Source organism: Spea bombifrons, chromosome 3 (genome assembly GCF_027358695.1).
Source record: "Spea bombifrons isolate aSpeBom1 chromosome 3, aSpeBom1.2.pri, whole genome shotgun sequence".
In the NCBI taxonomy this organism is placed as follows: domain Eukaryota; kingdom Metazoa; phylum Chordata; class Amphibia; order Anura; family Pelobatidae; genus Spea; species Spea bombifrons.
Window position 1 is genome coordinate 384,691 of NC_071089.1, and position 13,885 is coordinate 398,575.

Here is a 13,885-nt window from a genome sequence, read left to right on the forward strand (position 1 = left end):
GTGTGCATGCAGTAACTAACTGCCCTGCTTACAGACAGGTAGACTGTTTGAAACCTGTTAGATTTCTCCACAGCTTCAATTAAACCTGCCTGCCCTGTATAATGCATTATGAATAACACCCTGCGTTAATGTGAATAAACCCGCGGGGGGAGACTGGCACCAGGAGGGTTATATTTGCCCCCGAATCCCTTAAATCCCCACCGGGGTGCAGCAAAGGGCATCGGAGAGCGGAATAAACCGAGCTCACTGCGGGGCTTTCCTAAAAAACGCGTCCAGAGTGCGGCTGCCGTCGCTCCGCCGGCGCTTGGCTTCGGCCCCCAGCTGCAGCTTACTCTTGCTCTTGGGCCGGCCCGCCGGGGCCCCGGCTGGACGGCTCGGGGTAGCGGAAAGCGAGTCCTGCAGCTCCTGCGCATAGTGATAATCCATGTGTTCCGGGACGTCCCAAACGACGAGCCGCCGGCCGCAGCGCTCGCACGTCATAAAGTCTTCTTCGGCCGCACAGGAGGAGGCGGCCTCGGTCTGCAGCGGCTGCCCACCGGAACCAGCGTCAGATACCACATCATCCGGGACACCGGCAGCAGCTCCCACTACTCCATCAGCACAGGTCTCAAGCCGGCCCTCAGACTCCACGTTACGCTCGCATTCCTGCCCGGCCGGAGAACCGCTAGGACCGGTGGACTCATTCAGCTCCTTCTTCTGAAGCGCACGTTGGAAGAGACGCTGGATGGTGTTGGGGGTCTTTGCAGCGGCGGGCCTTTCTTCTTTCTGGGGTGTTTGGGGGTCGCTGGGGGGTCTGCCGCCGGTAATCTGCCTTGGGGGGGAGCCGAGGCATCGCTGAGTGCCACTCGCATCCTTACTAAGGAAACCTGCAATGCCGCCGGCAGACGAGGCAAATTTACTCGCCGACAGCTGGAGTAACGTGAGAGGAGGAGACCTGCAGGGAGAGAAGAGGCGGGGTGAGAGAAGGGGCGGGACGAGAGAAGGGGCAGGGCGAGAGAAGAGGCGGGGCGAGAGAAGGGGCAGCATGTCAGGTGTTCTACACAAACATTTCCTTTCACGGGGGCCGATAACGTCGGGGTTCCGGGTCACGTAAAGCGTGCCGTACTCACCACGCCGCTTGGTGCATCCCGGCCACGTTGAACCCCTTTAGAAGGGTCAGGGCATCGGCGCTGATCTTCTGGGCATCGTAGCGGGGGAGGGGGCAGCAGCGGGACGAGCCGCTCGAGTCTCCCTGCTGATGGAAGCCCACGGTCAGCAGCTTGGCCACCCGGTTATTCTGCGAGGAAGCCACGCAAAGCATTTAGATTTCCCGGGACTCGAGTTGGTGTCACAGTGAGAAAAGTGGCCCCCAAAAGCTTCAGCTTTTCTTACAACAAACACAGTAGCCAATGTAAGCAGACCAGCCAAAGATGGGCTTTAATTGAGCCACTGGCTACATCTGCGGCCCCCCTGGAGGCCCCCCCGCGCGCGGAGGCCCTGGGCCCTGCAGCAGTTCGGGGGCCCGGATTCACTGCGGAACTCACCATATCTCTGTCTTTCAGCAAACGTTCTTCCAGCTCCAAGGAAAGCTGCAGCAGCCAGTACTGGACCTGCGGGGGTAAGACATCACAGATCTGTAAGTCCAGCTGATCCGACCCCCCCAAAGGGAAAGTGACCCAAATCGCTGGCGGGGCCAGCACAAAATCAGTGGCCAAAAGAAACTTGCCCCGTGTTAGAAAAATGCTTATGTTATCATAAATATTATTGCTGACAAAGACAGTAGAAAATGTCTAGTCTATGATATATCACGTGTTGCGCCAACATATCTACTAAGAGGCGTAACCTGCTTAAAAAGTAACCAATCAGAATGATGCATGCTATTAGAAGCAGATAAGAAGTATAAGAAGTTATATAAACCATGTAATCCAAATACGTAATTAGACAACGCTTCGTGTGCCTTGTCTCGATTATGCGCATAATCTATTAAAGGAAATAACTTTTTCTGAGGAGAATTCGACCATTAATTCAACCAACATTTTGGTGCCCCGTGTGAGGAGGTCCTGACCGGAGACAGGGACGACAGTCCTGAGGAACCGCACCTCAAGAATCTGCATCTGAGGTAATATAAGTCCTCCAGCTAAGATTGCTGTTAATTAGAGGCACTTCGCGACATTGTCCCTGAAACCGGCAGCGTCCTCCCGAAGATTTAGTGCGGTCTTCTCTTCAGAAATGTGAGTAAGAAAAATATTTCTGGGAAATATTAAAGGAGGTCAAAGTCTGTCAGGGACTACTGAAATAAATAACTGCGTATGCATTCGATAATGAGAATAGTACTTGGAGTACTGAGGCTGATCAGAAGAAATGTGCACAGGTAGTTAGTCATTATTTTTGTGATAGCGAGTTGTTTGTAATTGTGATAATACTGTTGATGTTGGTTGCGGCTTGTATTATTGTGAATGAGTATCACAAGACCTTAAAGAGAAGAGCTCTTATGGTCCAGGGACAGCTATACCAACCCATGTCACAAATTTTGTCTGAATGAATCTATCTGTGTGAATGACTGTTCAGGAGTCCTTTACGGCGAACGAACAGTTAATAAGGTTGTTGTTAATACGCCCCCCGGCATTTGTGAGAAGCTCTCTGTGATCAAGTGCTGGGATTGCAAGTGAACAACTTCGCTGCGAGAGTGATTTTCCTGCCTTTACTGTCTAGGAACGGTATCTTATAAATACCAAGGGCTCTTTATTTCACTCTGTCGAGAAGCGGTATCTTATAAATACCGAGGTCCTTTGTTTCACTCTGTCCAGACGTGGTATCTTATAAATACCAAGAACTATCTGTTAACCCTGTCCAGACGTGGTATCTTATAAATACCAAAAGATTTTCCTTGTTTTCTGTTTTGCGGTGAGATTGTATCATGGGGAAATCCCACAGTAAGGGAAAGAAACAAAAGGATGAGAGTGTTTTCTTGTGGATAAAGAAGAAACCACTGAAAGGAGACAAACAGTTTATGTATAAACTCAATCTAGAAAATGTTTAGGCATAAATTCACATTGTTCAGGTATAGTGCATTTAAAATTGAGGGCGGATCCCTCAGGTTTCGGATGGCTGGACCATCCCAGTAGAGTCTAGACTCGGAGTGGTGGATTTAAAAGAAACTACGTAGTGACTAAATTATAACATTCCAAATTCTATACCATGTTTCCAGCTGGTTCCAGAATCTGTGAAATGTATGTCTTGTCTGTTATCTGTGATCGATCATAAATTATATGTAGAGTCGACATTAGAAGAGCTTTTTTATCTTTTTATTCTAATGCTTTTATTCAGATGCTTTTTTCAGAATTAATTTAAATAAGGGTTAATATTTTAAATGCTAGAATTTATAATTAACACATTTTATTTTTAAAATAATAAGATATCCTGTATACCTGTCTGTAATTTTTACGATATATATCTTCTTGTTTTATTTTATATTCAAATTAATATGCTTAAAGTAACAATATAAGTAACGCGCCTCCTTAGGGAGTAGTCAAGGTCAAATACATCCGTTAACCATGTAGGTGCATAGAACATAAACAGAGAAAGATATTAAAAAAAAAACTACTGAACATGTAAAAAGTCCAAAAGAGGATCCTTGACAGTTTGGGGAGGATATATGAGGGCTCTGTAACAGTTATCAATTAAATGGTGAAGAAATAGAGAGAGCGTGTGAGAGTTTTCAAATCAGATTGAAGTTCAGTGGAACTGAACCGGAATGGGTACGATAATCTAAATCCAAGAAGCCCACTTCTATGGGACAGTCTTAATTTAAATAATCAATTAAATGTCTTTATAACTGCTTGTACGACCAGATGGGCTCGTAAAACAAATTGGATGGAGATAAATAGATGTACGCAGAAGGATGGGGAGGATGTGCATCAATATTTTTATCGACTGAAAAAGGTTTTTGATATCTATAGTGGTTTAACCCCACCTCCCGATCCAGATCCAAATTCTGCTTATGAGCAGCAATTGAAAAATGTGTTTGTGTCTGGGACGCGTAAAGAGATAAATGCGTATGTCAGTAAACATAAGGTTAATCTCCGTACTGCGTCGTTGAATGATGTGTTAGAATATACTAAGCAGTCAGAAATGATAAAAGGAAAAGTGAGAAATTTTGAAGTTATGGCAAGAGCAGACGGTCGTACCGAGGTAGAAGAGGTAGTGGTGATAGACGGTCACATGGATGTTAAAATTGTGGAAAGGAAGGTTATTAAGTAAAAGAGTGTCCCGAGCCAGACAAGAGAAAGCAGAACTCCCCAGAACAATGACTAATACAAGAGAAAGAGACATTAGATCTCAGTAATGTTCATGATGTGTTGTTATTGTCAAATTTGCCTGAAATTGATTTAATTGTAAATAACAAACGTGTAACATTCTTGGTAGATTCAGGGGCTTCGCGAACCCTATTGAATTATCACACCTGCACTGGCATACAGAAAGGAACGGGTTAAATTCACATAAAGGGAGTAAAAGGGAGGACACATACCGAAAGCTTATCTGTTCCCCTCCAAATACAACATCCAGAGTCTAGAAACATAATTACTGCCAGAGTAATATTATCTGAGGTATGTCCCGTAAATCTCATGGGAAGAGATCTAATTAAAAAGTTTGGAGTGCACATTGCACCCGTGGGAGACAAGTTTGATGTTACAGTGGAAAGAAGAAATAACTATCAAGGACGGCATGATCGTTACTATTATGCCTTGAACATAGATTTTACTGAAAATAAGGGAAACATAATACAGGTTTTGGAACTTGTACATAAGACATTTGAGACCTGTGATCATTTACAAGTTCAATATTTAAATAATTTTCATTGTACAATGTATGTTAAGAGAACAGCAGGAGGAGACGAGTATTATGAATCACACTTAAAAGACGAATGAAATATCGTAATACAGACAAAATACTTTTACTGGACAGACAAAGGACAAGGGGCATTATCTTGTATATTAACCCCCCTGAATGACCACACTTTTTAAAGGTATAACACCACATTTGTCTCTGTGTAAACAGCAAACTGATCAGTGGAAGTCTGTGGGAGATATGGTGTTGTGATGTGAGATTAGTCACTCGTGGAAAAGGGATAAAGGAGACATTGAATACAATGCTGAAGTAATCAAGGCAGGTACATTATCTAATTATTTATTAGCCCAGGCGGCTGAGTTAACGGCTCTCATCGAGGCCTGCAAATGGGCAGTAGACAAACGGGTAAATATCTATACCGATGGTCAATATGTGTTTTCCACTATATATGTGTTTGCACAACAATGGGAAAAATAGGAGGTATGATTTCCACAGGGAAACCGATAAATTATAAATTTTAATTAAAGAGCTATTAATGGTTATAAATCTACCAAAAGAAGTAGCTGTAATAAAGTGTGCAGCTCATACCAACAGCAAAGATCCTTGCATTAGGCAATAACCGTGCAGATATAGAAACAAAAAGAATTGCTCAAGAGATGTTTGCCATAATCACTAATGAAATACAAATTGATCACCAGGTTTTGTATGATATGCAACAGGCTGCCCCTATGTCTGAAAAACGATATTGGCAGTCTAAATAAGCGACTCTATGTAACAAATTTTTTTATATTAACAACAAACCAATATTGCCGAAGTCATTATTTCGCTATGCAGCCTTATTGAGTCATGGGCTGAGCCATGTCTCAACAGGAGGGATGGTAGTCATTATAGATAAGGTGTTCCAAAATTACTCTAAAAAAATGTTTTATGTGCTAATTGTCTTATCTGTGCTCGATATAATCCACAGGGAAATCTCAAATTTGCTATTGGGAAGTTCCCCAACCCAGAGTATCTGTTTTAATATATTTGCATGGATTATATTGAACTAAATAAATGTAAAATATTGTCTAGTTATTGTTGATGCATTAACTAAATGGATAGAAATATTCCCAACAGCCCACGCAGATGCAGATACAGTAGCTAAGGTCATGATAAAATAAATCATTCCTAGATATGGAATACCAGAAAGAATATATAGTGACAATGGGCCTCATTTTGTCAATCAACTAATCTCCAGATTTGCACAAGTATTTGGTATACAATTAAAGAATCATTGCGCCTTTCATCCTCAGTCAGCAGGGTTGGTAGAAAGAAACAATGGAACAATAAAGAATAAATTAAAAAAAGGCAGGAAGAATTGGGTTTCCTGCCTACCAATGGTAAAATTGAGTATGTGTATTACACCCAATAAGCAAGGTCTCACCCCATTTGAAGTAATGTATGGGAGACCCTATAGTTTGCCACAAATAAAGGTAAAAGAGGCAAATGATGAAAGGGAATTAACCCTAGCAGATTATATGGTAAAAATGTTGAACACCAGATCAATACAAACTGTTAATTCTCTTCCAGAAGCACAAGAGCTAATTCCTGAGAAGTTGAGCGTTGGAGATTGGGTACTAATAAAGATAATCAAACGAAAGAATTGGTCATCACCGAGGTGGGAAGGACTGTACCAAGTACTACTAACCACCCCCGCGGCGTGTAAGATAGCTGAGAGGAGTTGTTGGATACATCAGTCGCGCTGTAAGAAGGTAACACCACTTGCTGGTAGTCACTCATTAAGTCTGGGTACAAAGGGGGGTCCAGACGATAGGTTGGACTCGTCTCAAGCCAGTGAAGAAATCCATTCCCCAAACCCTGAGTTGACGGCCAGGTAGGATGAAGGGGTGGTGCCTGCTTATAGTTTATTGGGTAGTGACTGATGTTTTTACAATAATTTCTTATTCTAATGCTAATGCTAAGTGGGATGAGAACAAGGTGACCAAATGGGAAGATACCAAAGGACAAAATCTGACTTTTTCATTAACAGGAGATAGTTCTATTGTCATTGATCTGTGTAAATTGATTCATTGTAAAAATATTGGGCAAGCAAGAAATTATGCTAAGGCCGATGTATATATATATATATATATATATGCTGGATGCCCGAAAAGCCCCCTGGAAAACGAAGTATAACATTATGTCTTGGTTGGGATTATGCTATGTGGACAACAGCTAGTCAAGATTGGGGATATAATATGCCCAGGGCAAGAGCAAGTAAAATCAAAATCTGTAAAAAGATTAAGATCTGAATGTAAGCAGAAAAAGAGTTTCAGATCCAGGAAGAAAGAGATATCGAGGAAATTGAGACAGGGGTAATTCCGTATACCAATTTGAGTTCTATTGATCAGATTGCGCTGGAAGCAGGATTTCATAGAGATAACGTTTGGTTGGAATTGCTTCGATTTACTGTAAAGAGTCTAAACAAAGAGAATTGTATAGTCTGTGCAGAAGCCTATCCGCAGTTGGCTACGATGCCATTTCCATTAACAAAAGAGAATGATCCAGTCGGATTTGACTGTATAATAAAGCTGTTTGATAAGACTTATACCCCATCTGGAAATGGAATTTGTCATATATTAGACTTGTTGTTTCCCAAGGTTAAGAGACCCCAATTACCTCCAACAGTGCAAATATGTGGGGGAAATTACACCTGTATGGAACTTCGGGGTAATAGCAGCTATTTTGATTATAAAGATTTGTCTAAATCACTATGTGTCAAGATTTTTTCCACAGAACTGCGACAGCCAACCCAGATGAAAGCAGATATTTGGTGGTTGTGCGGAGACCGGAAAAATAAGACTTTTCATCGATCCCAGAGAAAAAGGAAAATAATAATACAACTCATTGTACCTATAAACCTGTTGATTTCACAGAAGGAGCCAAAGTCAAGGAAAAGGCGACCAATACAACCACAAGGATTGCTTGATGATCGAATATATATTGATGAAATTGGAGTACCACGAAGAGTTCCAAATGAGTTCAAAGTCCGAATCCAAATTGCTGCAGGTTTCGAATCAATTTTTTTTCTGGTGGAGTACAATAGCGAAAAACGTGGACTGGATAAACTACCTCTATTATAATCAACAGCGGTTTGTGAATTATACTCGAGATGCTATTAAAGGAATACATGAGCAACTGGATGCGACCTCTCTTATGGTCTGGCAGAATCGAATGGCCTTGGATATGCTATTGGCCGAGAAAGGGCGCGTGTGCAAGATGTCCAGCAACCAATGCTGCACCTTCATACCAAATAACACCGCCCCTGATGAGAGCATCACTAAAGCCCACGATAACATCTAACATCCTTATCAAATGAACTTGCCGAGAATGCAGGAATACATAATGTGTTCACCTCTTGGTTAGAAGGATGGTTCGGGCGATGGTCGGGAATGATAATATCCGGAATAATTACTATCACTATAGTAGCTGCAGTATTGATATTCGGAGGATGCTGTTTTATTCCATGTTGCCGAGGATTTCTTTTGAATAAGACAATTGATAAAGCTGTAAATCAGACTATGTACTCCCTGATCGACAAAGAAGAATGTGATCAATTATTACAAGTATCTGAGACTCTACATATTAATGACGTTGTTGACATGAAAGATGAATTATCAGTGTTAATGACCGATACTGAAGATGAGGAGACTGATATTGAATAATATTTTGATAAACAGGAGGGAAATGTTAGAAAAATGCTTATGTTATCATAAATATTATTGCTGACAAAGACAGTAGAAAATGTCTAGTCTATGATATATCACGTGTTGCGCCAACATATCTACTAAGAGGCGTAACCTGCTTAAAAAGTAACCAATCAGAATGATGCATGCTATTAGAAGCAGATAAGAAGTATAAGAAGTTATATAAACCATGTAATCCAAATACGTAATTAGACAACGCTTCGTGTGCCTTGTCTCGATTATGCGCATAATCTATTAAAGGAAATAACTTTTTCTGAGGAGAATTCGACCATTAATTCAACCAACACCCCGCTGCAGGGGGCCAGAGGACCCCCCACAGGCATCAACCATTTGATACCATCATCTCGGCACGTGGCATATAACACGCTATTTCGGCACGTGGCATATAACACGCTATCTCGGCACGTGGCCTCATAGGATGCGTTTCTCAGAAGAGATGGATTCTGGTGAAGGAACACGCAGCAAACGCAAAGCTTCCCAAGACTGAGTCACCCCACCGCGCACCGACAGCGCCCCCCCTCCCCCACACTGACCGTGACCCCACCCACCCGTGTGGACAGTGCCTGACCCTCACCGGCGCACTGACTGCGCCCCCGTCACCTGATCCCGCGTGGACAGCGACCCCCCACACACACCTGATCCCGCGTGGACAGCGACCGCCCCCCACACACACACACCTGATCCCGCTTGGACAGCGACCCACACACACACACACACACACACACACACACACACACACCTGATCGCGCATGGACGGCGACCCCCCCCACACACACCTGATCCCGCGTGGACAGCGACCCCCCCCCCACACACACACACACCTGATCCCGTGTGGACAGCGACCGCCCCCCCACACACACACACACCTGATCCCGGTTGGACAGCGACCCACACACACACACACACACACACACACACACACACACACACACCTGATCCCGCATGGACGGCGACCCCCCCCACACACACCTGATCCCGCGTGGACAGCGACCCCCCCCACACACACCTGATCCCGCGTGGACAGCGACCCCCCACACACACCTGATCCCGCGTGGACAGCGACCCCCCCCCCCACACACACACACACCTGATCCCGCGTGGACAGCGACCCCCCCCCCACACACACCTGATCCCGCGTGGACAGCGCCGTCCTCCCCACACACACCTGATCCCGCGTGGACGGCGACCCCCCCCACACACACCTGATCCCGCGTGGACGGCGACCCCCCCCACACACACACCTGATCCCGCGTGGACAGCGACCCCCCCCCCCCACACACACACCTGATCCCGCGTGGACAGCGACCCCCCCCCCACACACACCTGATCCCGCGTGGACAGCGCCCCCCCACACACACACCTGATCCCGCGTGGACAGCGACCCCCCCCCACACACACACCTGATCCCGCGTGGACAGCGCCGTCCTCCCCGGGAAGTTTTTGCTGCAGCCGATGGATTTCGGTAACTGTCTGGGTTTCACCGGCTCGTCTTCAATTCCACGGCACAGGAAATACAGCCAGGACCTGAGAGAAGACAGGGGTCACACGCAGCGCTCACAGGGGCCACTAAAGGGGCCACTTGCCAGACACGAGGGTTGGTCTTGATACGCACCCTGTTTTGTCCCCAAAGTGGCTCTGGAGATGCGATTCGCTGAACTTGGTGATCTGGCCCATGTACTCCACACCCAGGATCTCTCGCACCGAAGAACCCAACTTCCCTCCGAGGTGACGGCTGCGAGGGATCGTGAGGACCCCACGGAGCGTGGATCGGAGCGTGGATCGGAGCGTGGATCGGAGCGTGGATCGGAGCGTGGATCGGAGCGTGGATCGGAGCGTGGATCGGAGCGTGGATCGGAGCGTGGATCGGAGCGTGGATCGGAAGGGAGACTCGTTAACATGAAACCGCTTTCCCTCCACTGACCCGCCGCTCCCCAAACCGACCGTTTCATCCACGTGGCGATTATTCCAACAAACCCCCCCATTCCCGTAAGCACCGGCTCTCCCCCTCCCCGGGACTTACATCTTGCCGACGGGCAGTTGGTTGAAGAGCTCAGCCACGGATCCGCCGGACAGGATGGTTTGGCGGTTGGGTTTGTTTAATCCGCAGGCCAGCTTTGCCAACACCTGCGGGCGAGACAGAGACGCCACGTGCCACGCGCTGTTTAACAAAGTAACGTCGCGACCATGTTTTACCCCAGCTGCGGCAGCACCTGCGGGCGAGGGGCACGGTGTGGGGGAAACGCAGGGGTATTGGGGGGAGTACAGGTGCGCAGATATGTATAGCAAGTAAAGGCATATGGGTGGGGGATGGGCACATGCATATAACTGGTGTGGGTAGGGGGAACGTTTCATGGTGGGGGCGCAGAGGTCATGGGGCACAGAGGTCAAGGGGGTGGGGCACAGAGGTCAGGCTACCTTATTGGTAGAAATCCCAGCAGAGCACTGGAAACCAGTCTCCCTTTCTATGGCGGCCCTCATCTCCTCCACGATGACGCTTCCCACGGTAAGCTGGATGTCTGGATTGTGCGGGTCTCCGACGGGGAGAGATTCCAGCCACTGCTCGAGACCACGCCGGCGCAGCTCCTCTGGAGAGAGACAGAATAGTCTTAAAAGCTTGCAATCTAATGCATGCCCCCCAACTATCCCTACCTTTGTCCCGCTTTACAGCGCTACGGAATTTGATGGCGCTATACAAAACTAAAAAAAAAAAAAATAAAAAAAAATAATGATAATGATAATAATAATAATGATAATAATAATAATGATAATAATAATAATGATAATAATAATAATGATAATAATGATAATAATAATGATAATAATAATAATAATAATAATGATAATGATAATAATAATAATGATAATAATAATAATGATAATAATAATGATAATAATAATGATAATAATAATGATAATAATAATAATAATGATAATAATGATAATAATAATGATAATAATAATAATAATGATAATAATGATAATAATAATGATAATGATAATAATAATAATGATAATGATAATAATGATGATGATAATGATAATAATAATAAAGGTGAGGCGAGAGCCGTACTCACCTCGGGTGCAGCTGTGTTGGGGGGGCACAAAGGATCTCCCTCTAGTCGGCTCATCATTAAGGAGTGTGAGGTCGGTCACTTCACACCTCGCTTTACTGCTCCCTAATCACTACGCGCCGGCAAACGATGCCGACCGCCGGGATATGACTTCATCCCTGCTCTCGGCAGCAATAGCCGGCGCGTAGTGATGAGGGAGCAGTAAGTGACAGACCTCGCGCTCTCACCACAGGATGGAGGATGGTGGAAGAGGGAAGAGATGGGGAGAGATGGGGAGAGATGGGGAGAGATGGGGAGAGATGGGGAGAGATGGGGAGAGATGGGGAGAGATGGGGAGAGATGGGGAGAGATGGGGAGAGATGGGGAGAGATGGGAAGAGATGGGAAGAGATGGGGAGAGATGGGGAGAGATGGGGAGAGATGGGGAGAGATGGGAAGAGAGGGGTGTAATGGCAGTGTATATGAATGTACGTGTATGCGTGTGCGTGTAATGTCCCTCCGCGGACGCCGTTACCTTTGCGTAGCTGAGGACAGTGGGTTTCCGGGGGGCCGCGGGGCCATGGGAATCCCTGCACGTACGTGGTCGGCAGGAGCCCCTCCGCTACGGCGGCCGCCGCTCCCATGTCCCGGAGTCGTTTCCGCACGGAATCGGTCAGGTCGATGTAGGCCTCGTCGATGCTGGCGCGCTCCACCACCGCGAAGCGAGACATGATCTCCATCACCTCCACGCTGGCCTCCCGGTACCTGGAGGGGACACGCGTGTTATCACAGCCGTGTGCGGGGCTCAGACAGCCATTACAGGGTTAACACAGAGTGCCAATTACTCCCACATGCCCGGGACACAATGAATCCCCGCTCATCATCTTTACCCCTCTGGGGGGCTGTTCCCAGGCTTTATAAGGGTACGAATGGGGTCTCAAATGGTTAATATATGCAGATTCTGCCACGCCGCCGGCTAGACACACAGAAAATAACCATAAACGGGGTTTATTTCTTCACCCGGCCACACCGGATCTGCCCCGGAAGTGCCGTCTGTTACTAGTTACCCCGATTCGGGGTGTTAAAGGGACAGCGCATGTTCTTACTTTGAAAGATCCGCTTTGCCACGGGACTCGCGGACGCGGGCGAGCTGGAGGTCGGCGCACAGCTTCTTGGCGTCGTCCGCATACATGTTCCGGGTCACGCCAAACGCACGGGCTTCGTAGCTAACGGCGATAATGCTGCAAAGGAGGAAGAAATCAGGGCACGATCGTCTAACTACAGCAAAACACGCCAGACAGCGGCGTCTCACCCGCCTCCCTTCCAGGTTTTGTACTGCACCACGGCCACTGGCTTGTTCTTCAGCTCAGGTTTCAGTCTCTGCTCCACCTGCACATAGAAACAATCCATATCCACGAGGGCGACCACGCGCTCCGGACCCAGCTCCATGGGGGCGCTTTACAGCAGGACTGCCTGCCGAGACACGAGACAGAAGTGTGAGCGGGGACTTTCCTTAAAGTCACGGGGCCACCCTGGCGACGGAGCCCGTCGCGCAGGGGCAGGGACGGAGCCCGTCGCGCAGGGGCAGGGACGGAGCCCGTCGCGCAGGGGCAGGGACGGAGCCCGTCGCGCAGGGGCAGGGACGGAGCCCGTCGCGCAGGGGCAGGGACGGAGCCCGTCGCGCAGGGGCAGGGACGGAGCCCGTCGCGCAGGGGCAGGGACGGAGCCCGTCGCGCAGGGGCAGGGACGGAGCCCGTCGCGCAGGGGCAGGGACGGAGCCCGTCGCGCAGGGGCAGGGACGGAGCCCGTCGCGCAGGGGCAGGGACGGAGCCCGTCGCGCAGGGGCAGGGACGGAGCCCGTCGCGCAGGGGCAGGGACGGAGCCCGTCGCGCAGGGGCAGGGACGGAGCCCGTCGCGCAGGGGCAGGGACGGAGCCCGTCGCGCAGGGGCAGGGACGGAGCACCCCTAGGCAACAGAACCCGGCGCACGGTCACTGCGATGGGACGTAACCGTACAGATGGTACAAATTCACAACAGCTTTTTTGTAACCATCCGCGGAAGGCCTCTGCTGCCGTTAACAAGACCTCACGGCACCCGGGACCCAGCTGGACAGCGCCTGCGCTCTCTATACCCTCCTTGGGGCTATGTCGCTGCCTCTTACTCCCGAGACCGAGTCGCTTCTCCCTCGGTATTCACAAGACACCCGCCAGTCCTTTGACAGAAACGCGACGTCACGCTGGGGGCCGGATGGATATGCGCCGCG

The 13,885-nt window shown here is 47.9% G+C and overlaps 1 protein-coding gene across 1 annotated transcript; it reads right to left on the reverse strand.

Annotated features, from left to right (window-relative positions):
- Positions 1–221: 221 nt before the first annotated feature.
- On the reverse strand, positions 222–13,877 carry POLH (DNA polymerase eta). The gene is made up of 11 exons (XM_053459392.1): positions 13,784–13,877; positions 12,935–13,095; positions 12,729–12,863; positions 12,158–12,387; positions 10,989–11,158; positions 10,594–10,697; positions 10,186–10,305; positions 9,974–10,097; positions 1,524–1,589; positions 1,110–1,276; positions 222–934 (listed from the first exon to the last, which is right to left on the reverse strand). The coding sequence occupies exons 2-11, from the start codon at positions 13,069–13,071 to the stop codon at positions 244–246; spliced, it is 1,944 nt and encodes a 647-aa protein (XP_053315367.1). The 5' UTR covers positions 13,072–13,095; positions 13,784–13,877; the 3' UTR covers positions 222–243.
- Between the last annotated feature and the right edge of the window lie 8 nt (positions 13,878–13,885).

Excerpts from the sequence above, each read along its gene's own strand:
- POLH (XM_053459392.1), bottom strand. The coding sequence starts at position 13,071 with ATGGAGCTGGGTCCGGAGCGCGTGGTCGCCCTCGTGGATATGGATTGT. Across the intron at positions 10,098-10,185 it reads CACTTTGGGGACAAAACAGG|GTCCTGGCTGTATTTCCTGT; the intron begins GTGCGTATCAAG and ends GTCTTCTCTCAG. Across the intron at positions 1,277-1,523 it reads TGCTGAAAGACAGAGATATG|AATAACCGGGTGGCCAAGCT; the intron begins GTGAGTTCCGCA and ends GCTTCCTCGCAG.